This window comes from Cyprinodon variegatus, unplaced genomic scaffold, assembly GCF_000732505.1.
Source record: "Cyprinodon variegatus isolate N-32 unplaced genomic scaffold, C_variegatus-1.0 Scaffold923, whole genome shotgun sequence".
NCBI classification, from domain to species: domain Eukaryota; kingdom Metazoa; phylum Chordata; class Actinopteri; order Cyprinodontiformes; family Cyprinodontidae; genus Cyprinodon; species Cyprinodon variegatus.
Window position 1 is genome coordinate 283,572 of NW_015151376.1, and position 18,321 is coordinate 301,892.

Below are 18,321 nucleotides of genomic sequence, written 5' to 3' on the forward strand. Positions count from 1 at the left end.
ATAAACTGAATCGAAAATAAAATGAATAAAGTTGAATTGAATTGTCATAGAAATACAAAGAAGATTGTTGCTATGTTAGGAAGAACTGCAAGAAGGGAAAGGTGTTAAAATAAACGTTTGAATGTTTTTGTCCACATGCATAAAGGTCATACTTATGATGCAGACAAACACATATTCAGGTTAGAATGACGCTCATGCTCGGTCTACATGGCAGACCACTTTACTTACCTTCTCCCCTCTGTCACCTTTGACAGAGGTCAGTTTGCCCTGCAAATAATTAATCGATAAGGATCAATTATTATCGAGGCTGCAAGAGAAGAGCAACAGTTGGAAGGCATGCAGTGAAATAAAACGTGATTTCTCCCTACATTACTACCATCTACAGCATTATCTAGAGCCTTTCATTTATTGTCAGATGGAATTTAATGGCTTGCTTTTTTCTCTTCATTCGAAAAAACATATTGGTGAAAGTGCACACTTAAATATTCATACAGAGTCTCCTTTTTCCCCTTTGATGCCTGGTGGTCCGAAGGCCCCCTTAGGGCCAATGTCACCCTGAAAAAGGTAGGCACATTCGCAATGTAAAGATCTAAGTAGGCATGATGACAACAATTTAGTTTATCACATCAGACTATGATAATGCAGCGGCAGATGACCTTGTCACCCTTTAGACCTGGAAAACCACGTGGGCCGACGTCTCCCTGTGAGAAATATAAGAACGCTGTTGTCTTCTGAAATCTTTCAAAACGAGGGATTCCACAATAAAAATGGCCACCGCGGACTGGGATGAAATGTGGCATCGCTTTACCTTCGTCCCTGGAGGGCAGGAGCAGTTCGCTTCAGGGCCTTTTTTCTGCTCTGCAACAGTCGGTGTTGGTGTGGGGATCCATATCGGAGGAGCCTCTGTCACAACCTTCTTAGGGCACTGAAATGACACCGAGGATTGTTGATTAGAAGCCAGTTTACTTAGGAGCTAAAGGCAGATCTATGCTGCTTAGACAAAGTCTTACAGCTTTTCAATCATCTTTTGGATATCAGACATGCTTTTTTTTGTATCTATGGTAGTTTTAGCTAAAATGCTTATAGCTTTTTCACAAATCATATGCCTATCAAACTCTACTTTGGCACATGTTGGGCCATAATCTGACTGATTTGGTCGCAGTTAAGGCTTGACTGGCTTGAGTTTTCAAAACTAGAATCCAAAAAAAACTGTGGAAAGGGATTAAGTTAGATGCACCACTGGCTAAGTGTCGGGTCAAGATTCTACTGTATTTTTGGGAATGGCTTTGAATACTACTTTCAATTATGTAATTTATTATATCATCCATCAGCATTATTTGTTTTTTCCTTTTTTAACCAGATAAAAACAACCTATTTAGGCAGAGGTCTCACTTCAAGAGTGGCCTGGTCAAAATGTCGACAACCTTAGAAGCACAATGCACCAAAAACACAACTGGATAATAATAAAACAAATCCATTCTAAAATGTAAGATTTCCCACAATTTCAAAAAAAACAGGCAGTATTCTGTTGATATCTGTTGCCTTTTATGTAAATAGCAAAAAAGAGTTTTAAATGAGATAAGTTCATAGAGTTTTCTCTTATTTTGTTTTTTACTTTTTTATATTCAGATTTTCATATTTTTATTTATCAAATATTTTTCTAAATATTTTATAGTAATATTTGTTTTCAATTTGTTTCACTGTAATTTTTACTGATTTTATATATTATTTGTATTTTTCTGCCCCCGTTTTTCAGATGCTGTTTTTATTGCATTCTTTACAAATTGCGTTTCACTTTTCGGGGCTGCGCACACTCACTGTTGTGCAACACGTGCTTCGTAAGCAAGTTTTAGATGCTCTTGAAGTGAAGAGAACATAATTTTTGAAACACAATTTGAACAGAATGCGATATCTTAAACTCAACCTGAAAAACTTGATGTTAAAAATAAAAATGAAAAATAATGAAAAAGCATAATTAAAATACAAAACGTTGGGAAAATATAATCTATTGAAAAAGTGAAAACATAAAACTTAAAAATGCAATCTTAAATAAAAATTTGAATAAAAAATTACTTTTAAAGCCTTTATGAAATAAATATTTTTTTAAGTTTCATTTCTGGATTACTGTTTCTTTTTCAAATTTTCATTGAGAATTACATTATTTTGTTCTTGCAAAATAATGTAACATAATTCACTCCATATTCTGTCATCATCCAGAATGTGTTTAGTCTTTTGTAGTTGCTGTAAGATACAGCAACATGTGAAAAAATATATATATAAACTACAGCCTTTTCAAACATAGATATCCATAGCTAGAATTTTCCACTGTGTGAATCTACAGGCAGTTATACTCACAGGCCCATTAGGGAGATCACAGCAGGTTTCTAGCTCTGCATGTTTGGAATCACAGTAAATCATCATCCTCTGGAGGTCAAACTGAGCAGATAGACAAAAAAGGTCAACATCTAAAAAAAAAAAAAAAAAACATCTGCAGTAAATTCCACTTTTAAGAATAAAGGTGAGAGCTCACATCTATCGGAACACTATCGTACAGCCTTTTCCCAATCACTGTCCTCCCCTGAATGTCTATGTCTTCACGGTCTTCGATCGGCAAAGTCTGGATGTGTTTGCAGTCCAGGTACAGGGCCACAGACTTAGCATCCACACTGAGGGCTATTTTGTGCCAGTTGCGGTCAAAGAGGTTGTCTACTTCAGGGTTCTTGAACACAGATCTGACAGCATCTTTCGTCAACCCCACTGCGTTGTACTCCACTGCTTTGTTCTCACCGTCCAGACGTATGGAAACCTGGAAGTGACAGTTAGGATGAAGTCACTCTGGCTTAGGATGATTTTCTCAAGTACACTGCAAAAAATGTTAATCTAAATGAGTTTACTCTTAAAATAGGTGCATTTTTTCTTGAATTTGCTAATGAAACAAGACAATTTACATTTAAAATAAGGAATAAACAACTGCTTTGTCTTATTTTCAGTGCATATTATCTAATTTTCATATTTTAAGAGAAGAAATACTCATTCCATTGTCAAATCTTCTAATTTATCTGCTCAAATTAAGATTAAATAAACTTAACTTACGGTAAGAAATTATTACTTATTTCAAGGTTGTTGAATGATTGCTTGTAAATTCTAGCTCTCTTGTTTGGGGAACATTACTTTACAGGAAGATTTATTATACCGGTAGTTTATATTTGGCTGACCCACCTGTGGGATTCCATATTTGTCAAAAATCTGCCAGAGGTACCAGTCCTCTCGTCTTGAGGTTTTCCTGAATTTGAATGTGGTCACAAAAGCGTATTCATCTGGTAAGCCCTGAGGAAACACATCCCTGCAAAATAAAGCAGCACATTAAATACTTTCTTTTACTGCGATTTTAAGCATAAAGCCATATAGCAAATCCTCAGCGGTTACAACTATATACCTTATAAAGTACCATGGAAAAATATTCAACTTGTATATGTAGTTAGTGGAGCTTGAATTGTGAAGAAAAAAAAGTATTTAAAATGTACATAGTTAACACCTGAATCAATCATCTTTCGCCTAAATGATTTCTGAGACTGTTGCCTAGGATCTGTTTAAGGGCTGAGGCGACATTTAGAAGGTCAATAATAGTTTGTTTAGCCCAGGGGTCTTCAAGCTGGGGCTCTGGAACTGCAAATGGCTCCTTGGACTTTCCTCAGTGCCTCAAAATAACTTGAGAACCAGTAAATGTTTTAACAGATAACTGAAGGTTTTAATGCACTGGAAAAAATCTAAATCTTTATAATTTATTTTCTCTTAAAATAACTGCATTTCTTCTTGGATTGAGGAGGTAAAGGATACATTTTGCCAATGGAACAAGACAATTTACATTTTAAATAAGAAAACACAATTGCATTGTCTTATTTCAAGGTGCATTTTATCTAAATATCTTATTTTAAGAGTAAAAATACTCATTCCATTGGCAAATCCTCTTATTCACCCACTGAAATTAAGGGTAAATACACTTAATTTAAGAATTTTTTACTTATTTCTAGATCGTTTCTCCAGTGTGGTAGGGGTGCAGATGAAAATTATTTAGAATACACCTTTCTGCAGCGACAGTCTTGGTTATACAATGGAAAAAAATCGAAATCTAGATAAGTCAATTTTTCTTAAAATAAATAGATTTTTGTTGGATTAAGGAGGTAAAAGAGACATTTTGCCAAATAAACAAGAGAATTTACACTAAAAAAAAAGAAAACATAATTTGATTGTTTATTTCAAGTGCATATTATCTAATTTTCTTATTTTAAGTGTCAAAATACTCATTCCATTGGCAGATTATCCCATTTACCTACTCAAAATAAGGATAAATGTAATCAATTTAAGAAATGTTTACTTATTTCTAGATCGTTTTTCCAGTGTATTAGGTAGGTCTAATCTAGCTTTTATTGCTAGCTGTAGGATAAGCTGTTAAGAGACTAGTTTTGCACCACCATGCAGGTGCGTGCGAACACGCTGTGTTTTCGAGTCGTCCAGATGAGAGTTGACTCAACTTAACAAAGTCGGCTTTTTGACGTTTTGTGAGGCTATCATTCAAAGACAGGCTCTGACGCTCTGACATACTGTCAGACTTTATGTGACTTCATTTCAGGGATGTTGACAGTAATCATGATGCAGCTCTCTTTTTAGCACAATCCAGCATTCAGTGCTGGAAAACACTTTGTGCCGCTAGCAGAGCTTTTTCACAAGTGTTAAAATGTGTCCTATTTAGTAGATAACTAAATAATTATTCAGTGTTTATATTCAAAAACAGAATCACATTGAGTGCATTTTACATCTTTTTAAACAATGTAAGTATCAGATTCTGGAATAATGTAGGTTTCTGCTCTAGTAAGTTTCATTCTGGCATTACTACTCTTGCAAATACTACACTGCAAAAAATCTAAATCTAGATAAGTCATTTTTTCTTAAAATAAGTGCATTTGTTCTTGAATTGAGGAGCTAAAAGATACATTTTGCCAATGGAACAAGACAATTTACACTTAAAATAAGAAAACACAATTGCATTGTCTTATTTCAAGTGCATATTACCTAATTATCTTATTTTAAGACTAAAAATACTCATTCCATTGGCAACTATCTCATTTACCTACTCAAATTAAGGGTAAATACACTTAATTTAAGACATTTTTTACTTATTTCTAGATCGTTTTTGCAGTGTAGTAAGCCTATGCTTATGTATAAACCACATTTTTTTCTGTATTTGCAAAATCATGGAAAAGGTGTAACAATTTTTTCTGTCCAATGTTATAAGGACAGCTCCGAACAATAAGTCTTTGAATATTAATAATTCATTTAATTGGAAGTAGCCAGACAAAAAACTGGCCCATATTTTCTTCACTTTTGATAAAAAATATGAAGTAGGAATGTTTTTTTATGTCACTTACTCTGTTTGTTGGACTATTGGCATTGTCCCAAGGCGAACATATGAACTCTGGCCTTCATCAAGCCTGGCCCCCAGGATGTCCTTAACGTTGAAGTACTTCATGAGGTCGAACCCTGCCGCATCAGAATAAAACAAACCCATTGGAGACCAAAAAAAAAGTTTGGAATCATCATAAAAACATTTTGCAGATGTTTTTAAAGATTTTTTCTGGGCAATTTCAAAGATCAACCATCATCTAAATATTCTGTCCCAATATACAGTATATGAACTATTCTTTGGATTAACCGTTTTGATGCAGAACGTGGTCCTTCAAGGAGAGAATTTAAAAAGGTAGAATAGACCCAGGAACACTCACACAATAATACAAGCATCTTTTGAGCATTAAGGCGGAGTGATGGTTTAGGACTTCTAGTGTCGGGCCGAAGTTGAAGTGGGTCAGTCCCACCACACCCTGCAGCTACTGTGTTTTGTGGCCATTTGAGGGAAAAGCTGAAATCACTGCTCTGTTGCTGAACAGCTGGTAAATTGAGCAGTTTGTTGGGAACTGAAATGTTTGTTAGATTTGCTGCCAGAAAGAAAATAACTAATAGTCATTGCTGGCAAGGCTCTCTGAGCGTGTGTGCACGCGTGTCTATGGTGCCCTACGGTATGTCATTTGAAGTGGTGCAACCACAGCCCATATTTAGGCAGTTTGAAAAGGCCACTCCCTTGTACAGCAAACAAGTGCTGTAGTCATGGCAATGCCAGCGTTTGAAGGATTCTGCTTGTTCTGAGGCTGACAGTTTTCTCTGCAGTGAACATGTTGAGTGGAATAAGCTATTTCCAAAGAAAATAACATGACATTAATAAATCTAAATGATAGAGAGCACTTTAAACTATCCCCGCAGTGCTCTGGTAATGCGGTCAAATCTGTGGGATACAAGGTTTCCAGGGGGATTATTTACACCAGCACAGTAATCTTTAAAAGGAGGAAGCAGAGCATTAGAGTGGTAATGTGAGAGTCTGGGGAAGGCTCAGTGGGTATCGTAGGGAAAAACAGCTTAGAAACAGGTGGTGGGAAACAGAGGGTGCCCTGGTGGAGCTAGCAACATAGTAATAATGAATAAGTGATTTTGAATGTTGTATGCATACATAAGATCCTTTAATATGTCTACTTTTAAGGAAATTCTGCCTCTTTTCGTCCTAGTTGTGTCTAGAGACATTAGCAAAGCATCTTCAGGCTAATTGTTGTTCTCTTAAGGTAAGGTGAGACTGCATTCTTGAGTTAAAACAGAAGCCGCAGGAAAATCAAAGCAAGAACCCTGGCACAGAGTCCCAGAACTGGGACGATTCACTAAATACATGCTTTTTGCTTCGCAGGACTTTTGCCACACGGCACTTCTGAGCTGCCCTTTATAAGGAAATAACATGTAAATTGTTTGTTCCAGCCGCGAAATCCATATTTGCCCTTGAGTTGGAGCTAATGACAATAATAACTGATTACAACAACAAAAAATACAATGATCAAAGTAATAAATATTATTTATATGGTACTTTATAGAAAAGTTAAAGGAGGAAGAAGCAATAGGTCATTATTTTAGGTTAAAAGAACAGAAAAATAGTAATATGAAAAGCTTATGATGTCTTTTAAGATTAAATATGGCATGATGACACAACAGGCTGTGCATGGTTGTATATGATGGAAAAGTTCCTTTGCTAACATGATCTTGGAGCAGATGATTGGCTTAATTATTAATTTCATTCACCTGTCTAACTCTGCCCCGTTTCAAATCACTGCTCATCTGATCCACCTACTCCTGCCCCTACTTAAGGTGCTGGCATTCAGTCATCAGGCTCAGATTATGTTGGTCTCTCTAGCCAGTGGTGAGACTGTTTTTAAGAGTTCCTTGATATTTCTGATTCATGATCCAGACCCGTTTTACCTCTCAACCACTGAGCCTGCCTCCCATCTGATCTGTTTGCCTGAACTGTCTTTGGACTCCTGGACCTCTGAGCCTCTCTATCCCTGTTCTGATCTGTTTAACTAAACTGTCTTTGGGAACCTGGACATCTGGGCCTGCCTGTTCCTGTTCTGATCTGTTTGCCTGACCTGGCTTTGGACTCCTGCATGTTCTAACCCTAACCCTGCAGCATTTGGGACACTCTGGATGGCGCCCGCCGCATCTTGTTGGCAGCCCACCGGCTGGATCCTACCTTGTTCTCTGGGCATGGACTGAATTTGAAAACCAGGTTAGTGACTCACATTGGTAATCATCCGCCATCAGATTATCATGGTTACCAATCTGTGTTTCTCTCCAAAGAGGTACCAGCCTTAGATGCCCTAAGCTCTACTACTCCAATTTGTTGTTTAGATAAGTGTGTTTGGAATTATCCCACTGTCTGTCTGGCCTTAAATACTGGGTCATTTCTTCTGAATGATGACATTAACAAGTTATTAGTTACCTACTTCTTCAAAAGATAGGATCCAATGAAAGGTGATGCTGTTTCATATCTATTTGCATTTATTGTCTGCAAAGCATCTGAAGGATGCAGATAAAGTGGAGGTTTAACTTTAGCTTCACTTGTGTGTTAAAGGGCCCAACTTTCCAAGCAGTGAGATTTTCAGTATTGCTTATTTACAAAATCAAATATTGATCCAAAAACCTTAAAAACTAACTATGTCAACATTTATCTGTCAGATAAATAGCCACACACAGTAAGAATAACAGCAGTAACATTACACCCTGCTGGATGTGTTCCCACTAACCTCTCACTGTCCCAAAATATTACAAACCATCAAAATGATTTTCTAAAACATAACCGTGCCCATTGATAAAAAGATTCCTTTTGTTTGATCTCTGATTGTGATTGTTTTTTCACAAGCATGAACCAATATTCAAGTTCAGCAAATATGTTTTTTTTTTGTTCTGGTTTAATTGCATGAAGATTATCTTCATTAGTTTGTGTGTAAATCTTTTTCTCCCCTAGTATTTTACTGTTTTTATTTCTGACATTCCAAACATTTGCTCAGACTTTTGCTCACAGATTTTCTCCCCATCAAATCGCCACAATCATTGTGGAGATTTCTAGGTTTGAGGTTGCACCTGAATTTCAAATGAACCAGACAGAGAATGTAATGTGTATCAGGTTTGACAAATCATTTTTTGGGTACCAGGTATTCCCATTAGCTTATCATATGCATTGTATTTTCTGTGGTTTGCCCATAAGAATATCCTCTGCATATTCATAAAAGCCACACCATACAAAAACGTGCTGTAAAACTTAATCTACACAAGCAACATCAATCGTACCTGCTTTGAGGTTCAGCTTTGAACATGTAAGCAAACAGCTATTTTGAAAATGACACTTTTTGTGATGGTCACTGATTCTCAAATTCACTTGCAACTCCTAAACATTTGTAAGCTATATATAGTTTTGATTTTATGTCCTTTTTGGATTAATTCGCTCTACTTTTATTTTCTATTGCCAAACATTTTGTTTGTACTTTGTAATAAGATGCAAAGGTAAAAGCTGCAACAAAAGCAATTTAGCTATTTAAGGTTTTGCGAGTTTAGTTCCATATGAACTTATTGCTACACATAGAATACATACTGGTTTTTGGAACATTAACACATCTGTAACCTGAAACACAATGACTTTTTTGCATCAAAACCACACTTTTATTAAGATGTTATCACAGATCAATTCAATTCCGTTTATTTCTATAGCACCAATTCACAACACATGTCATCTCAAGGCACTTTACAGTTCAACCAGATCATCCAGAAAAAATTGATTCAAAGTTTTCTATCTACGGAAAACCAGTTGATTGTATCAAATCACTGACACGAATGCAACCCCTCACACTAAGCATGCTTGTAGCAACAGTGGAGAGGAAAAACTCCCTTTTAACAGGAAGAAACCTCCAATAGAACCGGGCTCAGTGTGAGCGGCCATCTGCCGAGGCCGACTGGGGTTCAAGGAGACAGAAGCAGAGATACAAAAGGCAACAAAAGTAAACAGTCAGAGGATGAAGAGAGCACATCCAGCCAGTCGCAATCAGAGAAATAGGACTACACTGAAAAACAGGCCGATCTCAAACATCTGTAAACAAAGGTGTTGATGGCAGCAGGACAGCTGATATTTCTCCCCAAGATGGTCTCACTTCCAAACAGGAACAGACGAGGCGAAGCTACTAAGATCAAGACTTTAATGGCAGCATCATGGTGTGTGAACACTATGCTTCAGCAGTCACAGGGATGCTGATCAGGAGAAGAGAAATGGTGCTAAATAGAGACAATCTCTGACAGAGGCTACAGGAGACTGAACAATGGAGTGGATGTACCAAACTCTAAACATACAGCAAGAGCTCTGACAAAATAAGAATAAATCTAAGGATATTCAAGTGTAAGAATGGACTAATCTGTAATCCCATTCAGAATATATGTCATCTAATTAGACTGGTCTTAACCAGTTCTGAAAGTAACAGAGGATAAAGAATGTAGCTTTTAGAGAAGTCCAGTTGGCAGAGGCATAAAAAATAAAAACCCTGAAACTGTCTCTGCATTGAAAGGTTGTTTTACAAAGTATTGACTCTGCAGGATTAATACTTTATTAATTATGAAAAGTGAAGTGGTTTTAAATTTTTATTATTATTATTTTAATAACTAATTCTTTCTTAAAGTAAGGGCATTTTGCTTGAATAAGATAGTTTACATTTAAAATAAGAAAAAAGAATTAAATTGTCTTAGTTAAAGTGTATTTTATCTAATTATCTTATTTTAAGAGTAAAAATACTCATTCCATTGGCAAAACCTCTTATTTACCTACTTAAATTAAGGGTAAATACAGTTAATCTAAGACATTTTTACTTATTTCTAGATTGTTTTTGCAGTCTATGTTGTTACATATAAATCCTGATGGCCTAAAAAATTTTAAAACATTGTTTATTTGACACTTTTGAGCTCAAAACAATATTTAGAGGATTATCAGTTCTGAACTAAAAAAATGCTGAGAACCGTTCCTGCCATTATATCTTTCTGTCACCTCGGTCACATGGCTCATATTTGCTCAGTGTACCGTTTCTGTGGCTGCCCTCTGAGCTCAGAGCTGTAATTTGGACTGGCAGCTGACAGAGTATAATCAACCCAAAAAGTTATTTTGGACAGCCAAGAACGACCAATGGGGCGATCTGCGGGAAGAGCCAGATGAGTTCACGGACTGGGAAAGGCGAACACATGCACACATGCTCCTTTGATCAGAACAGATGGCTGCATTCATGCAGGAGATAGGGAGCTCACAGCAACAGAGACTGGTGCTTTCACTCCGTATCCTGAGGGGTCAGACATGCTTGTCTGACTCAAACCACAGGTCTGCTGGCTGTCAAATCCTAATCAGCCTTTGCATGTTCCAGAGGAACGGCAAACTGTAAAAAGCACTGTCTGTGTAATTGTAAGTGGGAGCAGCCAAACTACTGTTTGTCTGGCATAAGACTGGATGAAGACAAAATCTGTGTGCATATCTCCACAGAAGCACTTGACTCAAGTAGCATTAAGGTTTGGCTGCAGTCAAGAAGTGGCAGCAGATAAAAGATGGATGGAAAACCCCGGACATCTTTGTCCTGTAAGACGGCCTTAAGCCTCAGGCTGTGGTTGATACCACGTTATCCCCACATCAATCTGGGCCCCTGGTTATGATGTAACTATCTGTGTTACACTGGAAGTAAATAAAAAAATGTAGCCTTTACTCAACTACAAGGATATATGGAGTTTGGCATCTAAACTACATAAAGAAGCAAGTTTAGATACTGCACACTACTTCAGCATTACCACACAAACGGGTGCATTCACACCAGCAGCCAAGGGTATTTCAGAGGTTAGATTTAACATAAAGTGCAGGAAATGTGGACTACTGGGGAAAGTTTTAGTAGCAGGTGAAAATGTTGGCCTGATGTCAACATTTAAGCTCTGCCAAAGTCAGAATTTAAACACATTACCATTTTTCTGTGACGTAACCATACTGCTATTCCATGACCTGATTAGTTTATCAAACTGTCGTAAATAAAGTAAATAAAGAAGAAAGTATATTGTTTCAACTTGAGGAGACAGAGGATTTTCTTATGATTTCCCATAAGCAAAACTGAAAGTATAAAACTATAGATCTCAGAAAGAAGTAAGTAAATGACTGAAACAGAACCGCCTCCAGAACATCGTTTGTCTACTAAAAGGACAGTGATTTATCAGGCGTTCGCTATAATTCTTTTTGCAGCTGAGCGGAAAAGCAAAACCTCATAATTAGCACTCACCCAGTGGCAAGAATGTGAGAATGTGACTGAGAATGCAAAGTGATTCTGTCCTCCCTGGTTATGAACTCAAAACATCAGCAGTTGAACCAAACATGACTTCCACTTATCCAAATCATTTCAGACAAAGTTTAACTTTCACTCTACCAAGAAAAGTATTTTAAATGATGTGTGTGTGGCCATGTTTTGGCATATGAGTGAGGACCAGTTTTCCAGTTTCTTCATCAAACTGAAGACATTTCATGGGTCCTTACTTCTTTGTTCTGTTGCTGTTAGGTTTAGGACTAAGGTTTGAATTTATTTTAGGTTGAAGCTTGTTTGTTAATTTGTTTCAAAACCACAAATAAAATAATCCATATTCGCAATTATGAGCCAAGTAAACAAAAGATATATTTACATGATATGAAAACAGCTAATTTACAGCTTATTAACAGATCCATCATAGCCATTATCTTAATACTTTAGCTTTTCCAATTGTCTCATGCCTTGTTAATAAGCGGTTAATAAACCATTAATAAGCTGTTTATAAACTGTTAATAAGCTGTTAATAAACCGTTAATAAGCCGTTACTAAACCATTAATGGAATTAAACTGAACCCTTAATACTGTCATAGTCTTTAGTTTAACTGTTGTTGGATAACTGAAATATTAAATAGAGATGGTAAAGTATGAAGAGTAGGCGACTTGAAAAAGTGATTTAAAAATACAGAGAGAAAAAAGTGGAAAAAGGAATTTCCTTTTTATATGTTTGATAAAAAAAAGGTATCTAAAATCAGATGTACTGATTGTTGTATTTAAATACCAATTTAGAAAAGGGATCTGAAAATAAATTTTTAAATTGTAGGGTTTAAAATTAGATTAATTAATAGAATTTTACAATTGCCTCTTTAATAATTCAACTTAAAGTGTGCAAAAACAACACGCTTTTTAAATGGATTCCTAAGTGTGTGACTGAAATGTTAAATATAAAAGGGTTGTATTTATTTTCACTGACTTTCCTTGTCCTTAATAAACATGCATGTAGAGTTAAAGAAGATACTAAATGCGGTTTACTTGAAGAGTATAAAGGGATCAAAACATTAAACATGGAGGCAAAATGGGCTGATTAGAGCTGATGGAGTGATCTGACCTGGAGCTGTTGCTTCATTAGCCTTCTTATGGATCGGTTGCTTAAATAATAATTGTCTTAGGTTTATAGCTATGCTGTCGTGTAACAAGAGGTCTTTCTGTGCAATCTTTGTGTGCTATGTTTAGGTGTTTTCCTACAGCTGCTCCTGTTTCCACCCGCCGTCCAAACAAGGGATAAGTTAGCTGAAAAGGGGACTTTGAATTCTCTCCTTTGGGAGCAATATGTTCACTTGGCTAACAGAGTTAGATGTCTGTCTACAACTTGTTTAAGTCTGGCAGAGTCCTGAACTATTAAGATGGTTATATTAGGTATATACTGTATGTCTGTTTCTGCTTTAAAGAAGATCTGAAAGGAATAGATTACAAAATATATGAGTTTCTTAGTTTAGACTGGGAAGAAGAAATCACATTTATACATTTCCTAACAAATGTGCTAATAGATCATTCAGTAGAAACACATCTCCAAGTGCTCTGGCATCTTTTTCCGACATCTTGTTCTTGGATATAGCAAACAAGTCGTGCCCATTCATCTGTTTTTTCTTTTATGTTGATGAATGTAGGCGGGAGACAGACAGGAACTCCGATTCCCCAAAAGACCCTCTTGTAACAACATCCGACCTCTCTGGATAAGCACTTTTCAAGACCTCTGAAACACAGGAGGCCCTTGCTGTACAAAGTAAAAACATCAACTGATTTTTTTTTTTTTTTTGTCTGATGTACATTAGTTGGAAATAAGGGAAAAAAAATCAATTTTGACCTGATGTCCCTGCTTTGACAGATGGATGCTTTTACTGACCTCCTTGAGCGATTTTGTTTTGTCATACAGACGTTTATCTGGACACCATTATGAAGGACATAATAAGCAGATATCAGCTTCAGCATCAGCAGTTTTAATTGATATATATTCTGTGGTTACAAAGAGTTTTCCTTAACATATTGTCTTTCAATGTTTGCTTTTTTTTTAAGACAAAGTGCCAAAAATGTTACTAGATCAACCTATAAAACATGAAAAGGTGGAACCCTCTTCAGGCTTTTTTAATCACACAGCTGTTGAGTGCTTTTTTCCTCAAAATAAAAGCGTTGGCAGCCTTAAAAGCAGCGGCGGCTGCTCTCTGAAACAGGGGAGGCTCAATGGTGTTAAGCGCTCTGAAATAATAAACTCCAGACACCACAATGGTTATCCAATCAGGGCTCTACTTTCTCTCTGCTTACCTCAATAGACTGAGGCTCAAACCTCGACAGGGATTTTTGTCAACAAGCTAACTGGTGGAGTGGAGATTGCTTCTGAGAGCAGAATAAACAGCTGATCAATGCGCAACATATGAATGAAATCAGGCCAGTTTTGATGCTTATTTAATGCAGTTTAACAGCTACATTTATGAAGTTTGACAAAACATATTTACGTAACAATAATTTTTTTAATTGGAATTCTGACAAGCGGGCACAATATAATTTATTTATTTTTTTTATTTATCCTTTATTTAACCATGTAATATTCATTGAGATTAAAAATCTCTTTTGCAAGGGAGACCTGGCTAAGATAGGCATCAAAATTACATCACATCACATCATTACATACGTACAAAGACACACACATAAAAGCCAAATATGCACTTAAAATAATAAAATTTCAATTAAAACATTGACAAGTGACGGAGTCTAACTCAAAACATCTAATTCTCATCTGTAATAATAATAATACATACTTAGACAAGCGATTTTATTCAAATATACATTAAAATCAAAGGGAAATCATATTTAAATGTCAAATCATTCTGGCGTAAAAATGGATCTAAATGTACTCTTTATCAGACTATATTGTCCCAAAATAAAAATAAAAATTCCACTTTAAAAAAATCCTGTCTTAAAATCTGTAGGTTTTTTTTTACGTTATCTTATTCAGGCCAGTTAGTTATACTTCAGCTTAAACACCTAAATTCGGCCAATCATATATCAACAGTCATCTGTCAATCAAACTTTTTTCGGTCATAGGATCTTGATCCAAATGTCGCAGCTAATATACGCAGCGGTTGAAATAAGAAATAAGAATCATTTCCTTTCCCATTGAGTTCCATCCCAGTGTTCGCGGGGATGGACGTCTGTGTCTTCAGCAGGCGTAGAGCTAACAGAACTGGCAGCGTTGCGAGGCAAGGGCTCAAACATGTACGGCTGGAAGCCTTCTACACCAAACCAAGCGTCCTCTTCCACAACATCTTTGTCACCGCTTTCCACGACCTCCGACACAAAACTCTGCTCCTCTTGCATGTTTCCGCTGTCCATAGCGTTCCTTGACAGTGTTGTTTCTAAGTCACCAATTTAGTGCAACTTGGTCCCAATGGAATTTTCCATTGGTAACCTACTAGCACTAAGTTGCTAACTGGTTAGCAAGATGCTTCCGATAAACCGACTACAATCAAACTTGCTTGCGAACCTTCCGCCACAACAATCCCGCCCTCTTTATAAAGAACCAAACACATTCACTTTATTCACTTGTGTAAAGTTGTGCACCACTCGGGAGAATTCGGAATTGCAACCATTGGAACAGCCATTTCCCTACGAATTTAAATATAAGCTTTTTTCCACGCACATTTTTAACATTCTATGCGTGCAGAGACAACACTGTACTGTACCCCAACATCAGTTCATGCCCCTTCTCAGTGTATAACATGGATGCATAAAAAACTCATTTTATTTCAGTGTTAAATTCCGTTTAAAGTAACCGATTATAATTAAAAATGTCCCCGGACCTTTACTGGTTGTTAATTTTCTGTATTCAGAACCTGCTGATTTTTAATTGGTTAACTCTGTTCTAATTACTCAACAGAATCTTGGAAAACTAATTCATTCGTTAATCTTTAGTAGAATTGATTACTGCAACAGATCATTCACAGGTCTGTCTTCCTCATTTTCTCTCTGCCCATTTCCTGTCTATCTACTGTAAATAGAGGCCACTGAAATATCTCAATTTTAAAAAACGCTCATTGCAAAACAATATCTAGTTTTTCAAAGGGTAAAAATGATTTCTACTGTTGTTCTTCTGCCGGATATAATCAAATATGTTTTGGTTGCTGGCAGAGCAAAAATCTGCTGTGTTATTTTCAGCCAGCTGACCAGCAGAGTGCAGCAACAGGTGGGCTTTAAAGTTCTCTGCTACTGATATAACGGGTTAGATGTCTTTTGGGTGTGAATAAGAAGAATGTGATGGAAAATTTAGCAGTTCTGAAACTACGATATAACTCTGTCAACCTTCATCCTGGTAACTGATTTGTGCTTAATTATTATCAATTACATTCATAAAAATAAACAAGCACACAGTGAATTACTATTATATTATACAATTATAGTGTTAGCCTTTCCCTGTTTCTTTGTAATGCAGCCAGCTGTCTATGAAATTATATTGCCATGGTAAGGCATCTTCTTACAGATGAAAAAATGGCCGACATATCCTGTTCCCATCAATTTAGTTCGTTCCATTTTGATGCTGTCAGATATTAAAAGCCTTTTGGTAAATATTCATGGTGAACAAAAGGATGAAAGCCAAGATTTGCACAGAACACTGAGCGCATAAAATACATTGAAAAAATGCAAATATGATCTGCAAAGTGGGTTAACATAAATCCACAACATTTTGTTTTACAAATGCATGGAGTTTTTATGATGCCAGTATTAAACTAGACAGAAAATGAATTTGCCAGAGAGGAAGCACCTTCCAAGTCATGAATAAAAGCAATTTAGTCTCCAATCAGATAGCAAAAAGAGAAAATAGCAAAAGCTCACTGCATTTATGCATCATGGCAGAGAGTTTTTTTTTTTTCTTTGTATAAATGAAGCTCCAAGTGGGAGTGTATGGAAATGTTGGAATTTAGTCTGAGGTTGATTTGTGCTGCCAGTTGACCATGTTGCCGTTGGGAAAGCAGCAGTTTGCACATACCTGGAACCTCCTCCAGACCATAACTGGTGCTGTTGGGCTTAAAGCGATCAGGTTGAACCTTCATCTTTGGACACAGGACATCTGGAAACAAAGGAGAAGAGTCGAGTCAGATCTGGCTTCTTTTGTTGGTTTGCATACAACATGAGCTGCCCTGAAAATCAACTCACAAAAATACAAACTTTGACTTAATTTAGTGTGAATTCCTGTGACCAACACCAAGTAGGTCCTCTAAGTGAATTTTATGAAACTGGTTCATGATGTAATTAGATTTTTTTTAAACAAAAAAATATGCAAATGTAGTCAAAAATATTGAGGCCCCTTTAATTTGATACTTCTAAGCAAATACATTGTAATTAATGTCTTTTAGAAGTAACCGAGTTAGTAAAAAGTCCTCATAGATGTGTAAGAGAGCAAAGATTTATTTATTTATTTATAATACATTTTAAATATATCTTCAATTTAAACATCATTTCTTTCTTGAGGAGGGGGGTGGGGTTCATTTTCTTTAGACCAGGGGTCTTCAACGTTTTCGAGGCCAAGGACCCCCAAACTGATTGCGAGATGGAGCGGGGACCCCCCCTAATTATATAGATGACAAAGTTATATATTATCCCTGAAAATGTGTTATATCAAACTGGTCCTATAGTCACTCTATTACAGATGGAGTAATGCAACGAAAGTAATTTCTCCCTGGGATTATTAAAGTATTTCTGATTCTGATTCCCGGTTGATGGGACAGGTGTTGTGAATGAAACGGTGCCCAGCTTAAAGGCGCTCCTGTGTGCCTCTGAATGTGTGCATTGATGACTGAAAGACATCTTCTGTCTCCATTTATCTGTTTACTACAGTGTGTTGAATTCATGTTAATGTGTACTTAAAAACATTTTAATTAGTGCAAAAAATTGCAGGAGGGAATATAAAAAAAGTAATCAACCAAAACTTTCGCAACCCCTATGCAGTACCTTCGCGGAACCCCTAGGGGTCGCGGACCCCCTGCTGAAGACCTCTGCTTTAGACAGTAGGCTGAAAGAAATGGGGGAGAGACATGCGGCAAAGGACCACAGGCCGGATTTGAAGCCAGGTCAGCCGCGTCAAGGACTAAGGCCTCCATACATGGCTCATTTATGTTAACAACTGCGCCACTTAACCCTGTAATGCCAAATGTATCATATTTGATACATACAGTTTCTGAAATGTTTTGCGTCTGACACCTTTTGCATAATTTAATGGTAAAAACTTTGCTCAAAATCCTATTGTACATAACCAGATATACCTGATAACAGAGGGCAGAAGAATACACAAAAAATATTTTTGACTTGGTAATAAATTATTAATATCAAAAATTTATTTCTGTTTTTTCTTTTTACATATTTTTTTAAAAGGCCAAATAAGGACTTCATTGTTTTATTGTTTTAGTTTTATTCTTGGATGGGGCTTTAAAGGGTTAAGCACAACCGTAAAACACAGTTTTCAATTTGCAGAGGCCCTCAGCTTTAGTGATATTACATTAACTAAGAAAGTTATTTAAAGCTACAGTGTGTAATTTTCAGCGACATC

The 18,321-nt window shown here is 36.5% G+C and overlaps 1 protein-coding gene across 3 annotated transcripts in view; it reads right to left on the reverse strand.

Moving 5' to 3' along the window:
- Positions 1-18,321, reverse strand: part of col22a1 (collagen, type XXII, alpha 1) — a 107,398-nt gene that overhangs the window by 72,390 nt on the left and 16,687 nt on the right. For 2 of the 3 annotated variants that reach the window (XM_015398288.1, XM_015398289.1), the window contains exons 4-9: positions 16,765-16,845; positions 5,427-5,538; positions 3,220-3,343; positions 2,531-2,806; positions 2,356-2,436; positions 809-925 (exon numbers count right to left, since the gene is read on the reverse strand). In XM_015398288.1, the coding sequence (XP_015253774.1) occupies positions 809-925; positions 2,356-2,436; positions 2,531-2,806; positions 3,220-3,343; positions 5,427-5,538; positions 16,765-16,845 (791 nt within the window). Of the gene's footprint in view, positions 1-228; positions 268-492; positions 556-656; positions 702-808; positions 926-2,355; positions 2,437-2,530; positions 2,807-3,219; positions 3,344-5,426; positions 5,539-16,764; positions 16,846-18,321 lie in introns of all 3 variants that reach the window. The other variant, XM_015398287.1, reaches the window with a different exon arrangement.